The sequence below is a fragment of the Poecilia mexicana genome, unplaced genomic scaffold (assembly GCF_051168715.1).
Source record: "Poecilia mexicana isolate PSO_F unplaced genomic scaffold, ASM5116871v1 scaffold_22, whole genome shotgun sequence".
Taxonomy (NCBI): Eukaryota; Metazoa; Chordata; class Actinopteri; order Cyprinodontiformes; family Poeciliidae; genus Poecilia; species Poecilia mexicana.
Window position 1 is genome coordinate 9,385,186 of NW_028263391.1, and position 12,981 is coordinate 9,398,166.

Here is a 12,981-nt window from a genome sequence, read left to right on the forward strand (position 1 = left end):
GAAGTGCTTTCAGACCTCAAATAATGCAAAGAAAACAATAATACTAATGTTTTAAGCCAGGAAGACTTTAGAAATCAATATTTGGAGGAATAACCAGGAGGTTTTCAATCGGGTTCAGTGCAGTGGGCTCTTATTTTTTTCCAGAGCTGCATGTAGCGAAGCCCCTATCAAAAACCATTTTACATTTACAGCATATTTACCGTATTTTTCGGACTATAAGCTGCTACTTTTTTTTCCCCCACACCTTGAACCTTGCTGCTTGTAGCTCGGTGTGGCTTTTCTGTGGATTTTTCTTCAACCACCAGGGGGCTCTTTAGCGTTAGGAAGTGAATCATTGGAAGTCAAAATTGGAAATCAAAGAAGAAGGCGCTAATTTTCATTTAGAACAAGCACATGCTAGCAGCAACCACACGAAGAAGTTCATATGATGCAGCTTTTAAGTTGAAGGTAATCGATCTGGTGGTACAGGAAGGAAATGGAGCCGCTGTACATAAGTTCAACATGAACGAAACCATGGTTCGGTGTTGGAGATGCAGGACTGCCTCCTTAATAGATTTATTAACTAAACCAAGAGCAGCGGAGAGATATCAGCGGCTTATATATATGTACATTTCCAGTTTTTCTTTTCTTTTTTCTTTTTTTTAACTGTAGATGCGGCTTATAGTAAGATGCGCTCTATAGTCCGGAAAATACAGTATTTACCCTTTTGTCTTACGTCATATAATGCAACCCATATTGGCTGTAATTCCCACCCTGCGTCCCGCTTCAACCAGGAAGAAGAAAGAAATTGCATAACAATGACTCCACTGAGAAAATGCTTCAATTGCTGTTCTCCGTTCAGAACCTGCTCAGACCGGGTTCATGTCAGAACCTGCTGCGAACAGTTCAGATTCCTGACAGAAAGCGGACCGGGCCTGTCGAGCCACATCACACGTAGCAGAACAAAAGACTGTGAATAATGCTTTTTTTTTCTCCTTTTCATAAATGTAATCCTCATCTGTTGGATGGATTATTATTACGGAAGCATGTCAGACATGCTCTATTTACGCCACAGTTTAAATTTTAACTAGTTTAAATGGTTTCCACTGATCGTCGGCAGCAAACGGAGTAGAACTACGGGATGGGTGAGGCACTCTGCTTTTATTTAAATCATTTTTATAATATCCAAAGCAGTCTTAAAGTATAAATTAAGACTTAATCATAAGGAAAAACCGGTAAGGAAATGTCTGTTTCTCAATACTGAAAGGATACGTTTTTTTTAAAATCACAATTATCAATTGTTTTGGTTTTTCATTCCACAGTTCACTGCGTTTTCTTTCACTTAAACATAGCTTTTATCCAACAAGCTAATGTTTTTTTTTTTACTTTTGTTTGCAAACAAAATAAACGTATCAAATATTTTCCAACTCGTTTAAGCTGCTTTTTTAAATTGTTGGAGAATTTATCCACAATATGCAAGCAGGTATTATAGATTTTAAAATCGAGCTGAGTTTAGTTGGTCCAGGTTGAAAATAAGTGTGAAACTTGCAGGCTAAATGTACTGCAGACAGAAGTGCCAGGATAGAAAACTAATTATTTAATTTTTTATAATGTGTGTGGGGGGAAAAAAGTATGTTTTCATGTTTTTTTTTATTGTGGATCACGAGTCTTAAAAGAATCAAATATAAATCTTCATTAAAACCAATGTTTTGTATATGTTTAACAAGCTAAGAGCCTAAATATTAAATTATGTAAAACAATTTCTGGCTCTGAATTAAGAGACTGAATTTGAATATTGTGAATATAACAGATGTATACAGGAGACACAACCAATTTACTGTCGAATAAAACCCACCAGAACCCAAAAGTCCTCTAGTATGAAAAACAACCTGTTACTTAAACTTTTTAAAAATATTGTCTTCATTTAGTAGCATCTTCCACACCAAAGATGACTGAGGGAAAACTATATTTTACGTGACAGTTTTATTTTAAGTTGAAAGTAAAAAGAACCATTAAAATGTAATGCCAGACCTAAATGTCCTTAATTTCATATAGTTAATTTAAGGGTCAGAAGAATAAGCGGATCTGTGGATTTCCAACTCCTGGAATAAAAAAACACCTTATAAGCTGTTTAAGCCTCCTTTATCGTGGTAATTAATTTATGATTAGACACAGATGCGTTTTACACTTAGAGTGGCGCAAACGGCACAAACCAGAACTGTTCTTGTGGATGAGACGGTCTGTATTTGGACCCTAATTGAACACACCTTCGCCCCGTTACCTGGAGATTTTACAGACTTGCAGCAATGCAGAGACCTGATGTAACTTTGGCCAATTTTGTTTGTTTTAGAAAAACCCATCCCCAACATACGGTGAATTTTAATTTGCACAGGAAAACAGCTGTTGTAATAATCGGTTTACACATCTTCAGACTGTTCAGCAGAGCCTCAGGAAGGAAGGAAACATGGAAAGAAGAGACAAAGGGAAGGAGTATTTACACAAAACATAAGATTTGAAAAACAGAAAAAAGGAAAATCAGAACAAAGGATTGAAAGAAGAGGACACAAGGAGGGTTACAAAAGCAGGAAGAACAAAGAAATTGAATTAAAAAAAAATTTAAATGCAACTCGTATTGTCAGTTGTCGGTAACGCTGGGGCAGAAATGATCTCCGGTAGCAGTCAGTCTCGCAACAAATGTGAAGTGGTCTCTGACTGAAGACTGATCCGACATGCTAACAGCTGCTAGCAGAGATGATGCATAGCATCACGTCCAGGATGACCCCATCAGTTGTCGGTGAGCTCTGCTAACCCGCCTCATTTGCTTTTGCCACTCCTTAAATTTCCATCTGGCTGCATGGTGAGAGCCTCTGGACCCAGTGGAGTCTGGGAAATGGTCCTTCCCGCTTGTGGTTGAAAGAAAGAACAATAAGGAAGTAATGATGCAAATAATTACTCCGGGAAAGATTTCCTTTTGATAAAACGAAATTCGACACGATGGCTTAGAAATCAACGCCGTACCTTTACAGTAAAGAGCTTTTCTACTTCCTCTTTTCCCTCCAGACAATTAAAGACAAACGTAAAACACTCTTAATCACATCTTTTATTTGTAAGGCACCAGAGAAGCTTCCTTACTGCTAAAAGGTTGATTGTTTCTTAAGTACAAGCTGCTTGCTTACATCATTTTTTTTCTGTCCCGAGTATTTTTAAAATGTGTTTCTTGACACATTTAAACAGGGTTTTTTTGTTTGTTTGCACAGAAAAAGAAAGAAACATGTAGAAAACTAGAATTAATGTTACAAGACAATGAGAAGGAAATTAAACAACAAAAACCATGTTATACAACATTGCGCCTCTATGCATGTAATGCGCGCACACATACGACACCAAGGTCTTTTTATGATATACACACACACACATTAAAAAGCAGCTTTGAAACATACAAAAATGCTTTAAAAAATATGTATATTGATATATCCGTATGTATACAAATTGGCCCTTCACAGCAAAACAAACGCACAAACTATTCACATGTCTGAGTTTTGCCAAAAGGGGGTTTTAGGAGAGCGAGCTCGTAAATGTGTCAAAGTTAAATCTCACCAAGAGACTCTCTCTTTTTTTTAATCTTTTAACTTCTCCAGCAGCCAGAAGAAAAGCAGAACAGGACTGATACAAATCTTAAGTGCTTCAAATTAAGATAAAGAGGGTAAAGTTTTTAATGCTGATCTCAGGTGTTCATGTAATTCGAGTAAAAGGAGTGAAAGCAAGCAGGAAATGCAGATCAGGGGGAGGAAAAAATAAAAATAAAAACTTTTCATCCTGGAATAGAGAGCAATGCTGCCCTCTGCTGTCGAACGAGAAAATTAAAATCCAACCATGGTGCTATTTGAAGAAATTCAAAACTGTCAGAGATAATTCATTTCTAATTATTAGGAGTAAGTTTATTAAAAAAAAAAACACACTAAATCAACCTGATCCAATGAAAATATATTTGACGTTTTTGATGAATTGTGAATTAAATAATAAACCGAGCCGCATTTTTCTGGTTGTATTTCACCAGCCACTCCCCAAAGTGATTATTGCCACACCTGTAGGATAAAGAAACGCTTCAAGAGATTCTGTTTAACAACACAGGTGAGCTGAAAGATCGCAAACAGCAACACTGTATGCCCCAAACGGTGGAAAACTCATCGACATCCAGTCAGGAAAGGGTTACAAAATCATGTCTAAGATTTTAGAGCAACGGTAAAGGAAAGACTCGGATATCGCAACACTTGATAGAAAAAAAAGAAAACAATGATGTGCTTTCATAGGAACAGGTTGGTTTAAATAGCTTTATCCCGCCTTAATAAACGAAATTAGCATAAAACAAACATTTACTCAGCTCGTCTTTCTCTGGTATTAAACCTGCTTTGATAACTTGAAGCATTTAAATGAGACGAAGAAAAAAGAAGCAAAAACAGTTTTACACCAGCGAATGAAATCCGATCCAACGTGCCGGCAGGCGGCGCGGTTGGTTCTCTGAGCACAGAAACTCAACACAGAATTGATGCGACATGCATACAACTCACTCAAAGTCTAGTAAGGAAGGACTCCGAGTCCAAAAGGAGTAAAAAAATGAGAGTATTCTGGTGTCTGAGCTTCACGTCTGCGTTCGACGGCGAGAGAGAAAAACTAATTTAATCACCTTTTCTTCACCTGCAACCTTCCAGTCAGTGAATTTGATGTAGTTGGATAAGGAGCCATTCCTGCTGTGCACTGGAGGAGGATTATGTTTTTGATAGGAAGCTGAAATTCACCGGGCGGGTCACGATTTACTGGAAGCTTCGTCTCATGATGGATTTGTCGGGAGCGACACTCTTCAGTCTGGTCCTAAAAATACGATGTTAACCTTTTCTCTCCAGAGGACCAGCTCAGTAAAATAAAAGCGGCGGTCTGTCTAATGTGATCAAAGTTAGGATCAGATTTTGCTCATCTGGGATGAGCAACCGACTCCAGAGTCAGACGTTTGTCTTTCAAAAGTCGTATCAAACAGACTGGAGTTTTATTTGGAATAAACTGACTTTAGTTTCACCGACATGGAGGAGAACAAAAGGTCCAAATGAACTCGGAGGATTTTAAATCTGCTTTCTGTCGCTGCCAGACCCGCGGGAAGGAAGTGAAGAAAGTCTGCCGTTATCGTTTCTCACTCAGCCCTCTCTCCGAAAAAGGAACAAACATTTATATTTGTTAGGCCTAATAACTGATTACACGCAAAGAAACTATTGAAAGTCTGAGGTCTGGACTGAGTCTATTACCGCTAAATGAAACAGACGTTACCTCTCGGGTTTTAAGCGTTTCAGGATCCAAACGGTTCGGCTCCGTCCTCCCTGTGGTTTCTCCTCTACAAGACCTGCATCAACCCCCGTTTACAGTCTGTTTCTCCGTTTCGTTTTAAACACTTACACCCCTTCCCCACCCACCCACGCATCGCCTCCCCTCGGCCCGGTGACCTCGGCGTGCCTTCACTAGTCGGACTTGTCTCCGTCCTCTGCTCTGGGCGCCCTCTCCGCGGCGTCCCTGGCCTTGTCCTCCTTGGCTGCCTGCGGCTGGCTGTGGGAGTAGTTGGCCAGGATGGAGGAGAGGGAGAGCAGGCCTGAGCTGGAGGAGACGGCAGGCAGGGAGGGCGGGGTGAGGCCCAGGGGCAGCGGGGCCACGGGCAGGGTCAGGCCCTGCAGCTGGGACAGGTGCTGCACCTGCAGCTGTTGCTGCAAAACGCAAAAGTCAAACGATTAGCAGAGCCCACGGCTCGTCGTTAAATGTGTGCAAGGCAACGTTTGGGGTTTCAATCATCAGTCAGCGCCCTCTGCAGTCAAAACAAACCCAGCTTTCATTGTTGCCTTATCTTATTTTACTGAATTCAACAGAATTACGGCAAAAAAATTAAACTAAATTATTAAATTAAATAATAATAAAAGCCAGAATTCTGAGAAAAAAAAGTTGGTTTTTCAGCAGCCTAATCCCTGTCAGTAGCTTACAGTCATTTATTTGATGAAGTAAAACACAAAAACATCGGACACCCCAAAAACACCTCAAGAAATTTACTCAAACTGCAACTAACACATTTTTACTTTATTTTTTTAAGCAGCAACAAGCTACGGCAAACATAAAAAGAACAGCAAAACTTTACCTGTTGACAAAATGGATGCTAACAACTGGGCCACCGGTGATTCAGTAAAATATACATTTTAAAGCGGAACCAATATTTTCTGCTTCAGGTGTAAATTGTCCTGCAATAATTTTTGTTTCAGGTATCTTACACACCTTTACCCTGGAAGTTAACGGAGGGTAAAGGTGTGTAGCGTAGTTAGTTAGTTAGCTAACTACGCGAATGTATGTAGCGTAGTTGGCTACAAACATTAGCTACATAATTAGCAGGCAAAACTTCATGTTTGCTTCATCATACTTTTAAAAGACAAAAAGACTTTTTATATGCATCACAGTAGATTGGTGTAAAAATCTAAACGGTAATAAAGTTTTCTGTTGTGATCTGACGACTCAATACTAAAACAAATGATCAAATTCCCTACAATAATATTTTAACTTCAGGCCCTTAAAGAAGCGGTTCTTCCTCCGATCGCTTACAGAGCAAGATAAAGGAATAAATGCCGTAAATAAGAACGTCTGGAGAGTCGCTCAGATCAACAAACAGGTGACGGCAGATCACACTGTCACACTGGACAACGAGGTTAAACGAGGCAGGAACAGTCATGAGGTTTGCTCACCCGTATGATGGAGTTCATCTCAGGAGGCGTGACCTGCTTGGCCCTCTCTATCGCACCCATGACTTGCTGTTGGTGCTGAAATGGTGAGATTTAATCGTCGTGTTAATGGATGCAGGTGATTTAAAAACGCCTTAATGTTGACTACGAGAGAAAGTAACAAATGTTTCTGTTTTTCCCGCCATTTATGTTCTGTCGATTACAGAATTAAAACATTTTAAATGGAACAATAAAAACAACTTGCAAAAATATTAAAACCTCTTTTTCTCTCTATTTTTGCTAAGTTACAATGTGTTGGTGGCAGTATTATGGTGTGGGGAAGCTTTCATTCAGAAGACGCCAGATGAGATGAAATTAAATTTTCAGATCTGACCAACAGCATCCCTCTGAAACCCGGTCTCTCCAACTCAGCCAGGACTTTGGCTCTGTAAATAAAAACCCTTATCCGCTGCAGGACGGAGTCTAATTCAGACAAGATGGCGTCCTCACCTCCTGGGACAGGTAAGGCAGCACCTGAGCGCAGATCCCGTTCAGTCTTTTCACTATTTCAGCCTGCAAAGGACACAAATTTAGCCAGGAGCCTCCTGAGCCTGAATTTTGACATTAGGAGGATTTCTAATGAAACAGACTGACTCACCTGTTTGTGCATTTCAATGTTGAGCCCGTAGGACATTTCATAATACTGCAACACAGTGTGACAAAGACAAGAATGAGAAGCAACGAAAATCCGTTTTTCAAAGCAAAAAAGTGAAAAATAAAGCCTCACAGTTAGCTACAGATCAGTAATTGTGTGAAATGTAACTAATAAGAGCCGATTTTGTTGCTAAGATGATTTTATCTTAGCGACGCTCACCATGATGTAGTGGCGCTGCATCTCCGACTTCTCAGAGGCCAGCTTGTCACACTCCAACTTCAAACTGGATGGTAAAATCAGAGACGGTTTAAACAATGGAGGTCAGATCCAGGCCCTGCGATTCTGTTTTAATCAGCATTTTAATGAACATTTTTAAAGATATCCGAAAACTAAAACTATTAAATGATTTTTTTTTACTGACTGAGTAAATGTGAAAAATAGGAACAATAATAAAATAAGTATCAAAATCAATACTAGTTATTATTTTGATTTCATAAAAAAGAAATCATTATTTCTTTTTTATGAAAGAAATAATGATTTCTTGAAATAATAATAATATTATTTTTTAATATTATTTTTTTTAATATGACTTTCAATTAATCAAAATATTCATACATCCAGGCAGAAGAAACATGTTGGTAAAATTAAAACCTCTGAACCAAAATCTATATATATAATTTTGTGTATAACTAGTGAATAAAAATATATATTAAGGCTTGATGAGATACTTCAACAAAAAGCAGCTACCAATTAATCTATCGATTCACCTTGAACCAGGTGAAGCTATGCCACTTGAAGAGGTTTGGGTACAACATATTTACAGAAAAAGGCCTTTTTGTTTATATTTTTGTACATTTTTGGCTTAATTACTGCTCTGAGCGTGTTGTTCTTTCAGTCAATGGCCTTTTTTTGAGTCTGTGTGACTCAAAAAAACAATTGGTCAACTGCTAAATTAGTTGATGATCATTTTAATAATGGATCTAATAATTTCACCCCTGTATTTTAGGGAGCTAAAAACGCGTCTGTACCTGTGATACTGTGCTTGGAGGAACTGGAACTCGTCCTTGATTCGGTCACAGGAGTCGGAGGTGGTGAACTTCAGAGGTTGGCCGGACTGGGATGACGCCTTGAGGAAAACGGAACAAGAAACACGCATCAGGTTTAGAAATGTAGAGAAAATAAGCCCCTCGCACCTGAAAAGGCTGCTCCAATTCACAGCCTTTCGATTTCCAATTTGACAAGCGAGGCCGGCGCGGAGAAGAGATAGACACGTCGCCTGCAGATAAGCGGGTTGTGTGTGTGTGTGTTAATCAAAGTGTGGTTGAGTTTGTTTAGAAACAGCAGCTTGACCTCTGAGATTAACCATGTGAGGTTAAACGAGGTTCAGCCTAAACTCCGGCTTCATTTTGGATTGAAGTGCGTTAGATTTATAGCGCACAGCTAAAGCACATCGACACGAAACATCTGTCGGCCCAGAAACACCCCGCGCCCTTTTGAGGAGCGCAGAGCGCGTCGACAAAAGGGAGCGTGTTTACATAACGCCGAGCGCAGCAGAGCGCACCATATGCGGCGAGTATTTAGACGCCGCATTAGAAGTCTGGTTATAAACCGACAACATTTAAACCATCCCGCAAAGCTGTAATCCAGGGTTTATCTGGGTCCCTAAACCTCATTACTCTCTAAACAAGTGGCACAAGGGCAAGAGGTTTCCAGCCGGATTATGGGATTGAAACGGGAGGAAGGAAACATTCGGTTAAACGGAGGTCAACGCTCTCCATCCAACATGTGTAGCGCCAACATCAATCAGAGCAGAAGCAGCGGGATTAGGGTTGGTTCTTAAAACAAAGTCCAGAATTAATTGCAATAACATTTGAGGTTGATACAGCAGATATATTGCCAGTTTTTTTTTTTTTTTTCAGATTTCATTAGATTGGAGACAAAGGATGACCACACGGTTCAAGCAGAGGTGAGTTTATTACCCGATTTGGTCCGTCTGAAAAAAAACTAAACATTTTCATAAGGACCCGATGCAATCTGCTGGGTTTTCTTACATAATAACTTCTTAAACTTCAACAACTGGAATAAGCAGAATGCATGTATGACTGAATTGAAATTACTTTTTTTGTAAGAAAAAATAAATAAACAGAATTTAACCGAATAGGGCGGCTGCCAGTATCAAGGTAAAATGTTTTCAAAAATTAGTATCGCGTCTATATTTTCCATCAAAACGTCCCTTCAATTAAAAACCACAGAGCAATGTCATTGGTTGACAAATGAATCAACAGAAACATGTAATGTATGGATTGTGGACAGACGGACAAACCGAGGTGGCCAAACGGTCACATCATACAGACAAATGGATGAACGGACATGAATGGGGGAAAAAAATGGACAGAAAAACAGACAAAACTGATGGACAAACGTAAAGACAGGTGGAAAGATGGACTAAATAAGTAGATGGACAACAAATACACTCCCTCAAAAACTATTAAATTGAGATAATTTAGTCTAAATGTTTACATTAGTCCAATAAATAAATAAATATATATATATAATACTCAGTCATTTTAGCGCAATTTTAGGATTAGTTTTTGATTTTTCTAACCAGCCCATCCCTAAATACATCTGAAAAAAGCTGGCCTCTATTTGTTTAATAATAAATTCAAAATAAGTCAATAAAAAAGTCAGAAACTACAGATGGGAGTTAGCAGCTGTGACTTTTGGTTTTTGGTTTTGGTTTACAAAAGGTTATTGGGACATAACATAAAAGTCTGACTGCAAGACTCAATGACCACATTTGATCAATGATCAATGTTCTCTAACCCAAACCCTCAATATCTGCTTCTGATCGGTCAAATGCTGAAAAATGTGACATTTTTCCCTCCAGTGAAGAGATATTCCGTTTATAAATCTTAAAGGCTGATTGTGTCAGACACTAATAGCATCAACGTTTGCTTTAATGTGGAAGTGATAACTACTTTTTAATTCCTTCGTTCTCTTCTGGATTCAAAACTAGCACTTACTATGAAATAACCTGGATATCTGCTCTTGTTTTAGTGCTTAAAAAAGCAGAATTGGTAAAAATAGTCAGACCTCAAAGATACAAACTGGTATCACTCAGGGAAATAAAAAAAAAGGGAGCAACAGTTACATCCTGAAATTCACCCAAAGATATGTAAAACTAGCTTTAAATACCTCTGATTATAATAAACACATAGTTGTGTGATTATACACATAGCTCTTACCTTGCTTGTTGTTTGGCATGTGTTTATTAACAGAGTCAGTTAAAGCCAGTTTAGATGTAAAGCTGCAGCTCATGTTTTCTTGTTTTTTTTTTTGCTGTCCATATTTTTTTAAATTTATTTTCACAATTGACTCAGAGCAAGAACAGGAAATGTGCATTTATGTCAAACAAAAAGAACAATTAAGGCATGTCTGTCTAATGCTAATAATATTTAGTATCACAGAAGGGGAATGTTATAAAGCATGTGTACTCAAATGTTACAAAAATATGTAGTTTAGCTATTTCTTGTGCATTTGTGTTATTTTAATAGTATATCTCCATTATTACAGACTTGAACTGAACAGGACATAAACCTCTATCACCTGTGCTAGCTATTTTTAGGAAGGCTAGCTAATGGCAAGCACTTAGCAGCTTAAAATAAAAAGCCAAATACACCTTTCAGCTATAAACTACGATGTTTAATATTTTAAACCTGCTTTAACTAGTCGGTCCAGACGCGGTGAAGAGACGGGCAGAGGTCTGGCTTTGTGGCAGCCAGCTGACAGCTACCTGCAGCGCTCATGTTATCAGTTGTCGGCTGCTAGCTAACGTTAGCTCGGCTTTGCTCCGTTCCCAACCGGGACAAGTTCACCCGGGCTAACTTTACTCACCGAGTGCCTGGATTGAGGAAACATCATGTCAGCGGAGCGTTTCGCAGCGTTTCCCTGGTCTCACCGAAACTACAAGGCCAGCTGGCTAAGCTAGCTCGTCTCCAGATATTATTAAATTAGCGGAGAGGCTGTTGGCACATCGTACTCTGTCATCCTTTAAAATAACATCAGCTAACGTAAAAGCGGCGGGAGAAAAGGTGCGTCTTCTGCTCTTTAGCAGGTTGCTAACGCGGTCTGAGGAAAAGAAAAGGCTGTTTCAAGGCAACATCAGGTATTAATGCTACGCCTCCCCGGGGAAAACCCTGGATGTTGACACACGAAACCCCCCCCACCCCCCGACCGCTTTGAAGGCAGGAACAGCATCACCCGGAACACAAACTGAGCAGCGGTGGAGCGGGCGCCCCGTGTGACCACGCGCTGTATTAAACATAGGAGAGCGCGAGCTGCAGGGCCGCAGACCGAACCGGTCCATCACCGGGGCTCACCCAGACTCCCATACAAAAATAAAAATATATATTTATGTATACTGCTGTTGTATGCTAATGTAAAAAATATTAAATCTTAATATTAAATATAAATATTTTAGATTTATTTGCAACTAAATCTAAAATAAATTGATGGCAGTGACAAAAGCTCTTTATCCCTTTCATGCCTAGTAGTCACTGCTATCTAAAAGCCATTCTCTTATGTTTCTTCTGGATTTTTATGCTATAAATGCACATAGACCACTGAAGTGGACGCTAGTGCATCATACAATACACCAATTGCGCTTCCATGGCAAGAGCAAGACATTTTTTGTTAACTCCAATATGGCTGACAAGCGAAAAGCATGCCAACCTGTAGAGGACTCTTGCATATATATATATATATATATATATATATATATATATATATATATATATATATATATATATATATATATATATATATATAAATTCCCTTCTCACCCTCCGCGGGTGGTCTCTCTTTCATCCTCTGAGCTCGGGTCCTCTACCCGAGGCCTGGGAGCTTGAGGGTTCTGCGCAGTATCTTGGCTGTGCCTAGAACTGCACATTTCTGGACTGAGATGTCTGATGTTGTTCCTGGGATCTGTTTGAGCCACTGCTCCAGTTTGGGGGTGACTGCTCCGAGGGCCCCAATGACCACAGGCACCACTGTGGTCTTCACCTCCAGGCCTTCTCCAGTTCCTCTCTGAGGCCCTGGTATTTCTCCAGTTTCTCCTTTTTCCTGATGTTGTAGTCACTTGGTATTGCTACATCCGCCACAACGGCTTTCCTCTGTTCTTTGTCCACCACCACAATGTCCAGTTGGTTCGCCATTACCATCTTGTCTGTCTGGATCTGGAAGTCCCACAGGATCTTAGCTCGGTCATTCTCCACCACCTTTGGAGGTGTTCCCCACTTTGACCTCGGGGCTTCCAGTCCATATTCGGCACAGATGTTCCTGTACACTATGCCCGCCACTTGGTTATGTCGTTCCATGTACGCTTTCCCTGCCAGCATCTTGCACCCTGCTGTTATGTGCTGGACTGTCTCAGAGGCCTCCTTGCACAACCTACACCTTGGGTCTTGTCTGGTGTGGTAGATTTGAGCCTCTATTGCTCTGGTGTTTAGGGCCTGTTCCTGGGCGGCCAGGATGAGGGCCTCTGTGCTGTCCTTGAGTCCAGCTTTCTCCAGCCATTGGTAGGATTTCCTGATATCAGCCACTTCAGTTATT

The 12,981-nt window shown here is 39.9% G+C and overlaps 1 protein-coding gene across 1 annotated transcript; it reads right to left on the minus strand.

Annotated features, from left to right (window-relative positions):
- Positions 1-3,061: 3,061 nt before the first annotated feature.
- On the minus strand, positions 3,062-11,613 carry LOC106922798 (TLE family member 5-like). The gene is made up of 7 exons (XM_014995501.2): positions 11,266-11,613; positions 8,400-8,497; positions 7,591-7,654; positions 7,375-7,419; positions 7,227-7,289; positions 6,741-6,815; positions 3,062-5,723 (listed from the first exon to the last, which is right to left on the minus strand). Exons 1-7 carry the CDS (start codon positions 11,290-11,292, stop codon positions 5,484-5,486), a joined length of 612 nt encoding a protein of 203 aa, XP_014850987.1. The 5' UTR covers positions 11,293-11,613; the 3' UTR covers positions 3,062-5,483.
- Positions 11,614-12,981: the final 1,368 nt, after the last annotated feature.

Excerpts from the sequence above, each read along its gene's own strand:
- LOC106922798 (XM_014995501.2), bottom strand. The coding sequence starts at position 11,292 with ATGATGTTTCCTCAATCCAGGCACTCG. Across the intron at positions 8,498-11,265 it reads TTCCTCAATCCAGGCACTCG|GCGTCATCCCAGTCCGGCCA; the intron begins GTGAGTAAAGTT and ends GTTTTCCTCAAG. Across the intron at positions 7,655-8,399 it reads CTCCAAGCACAGTATCACAG|TTTGAAGTTGGAGTGTGACA; the intron begins GTACAGACGCGT and ends TTTACCATCCAG.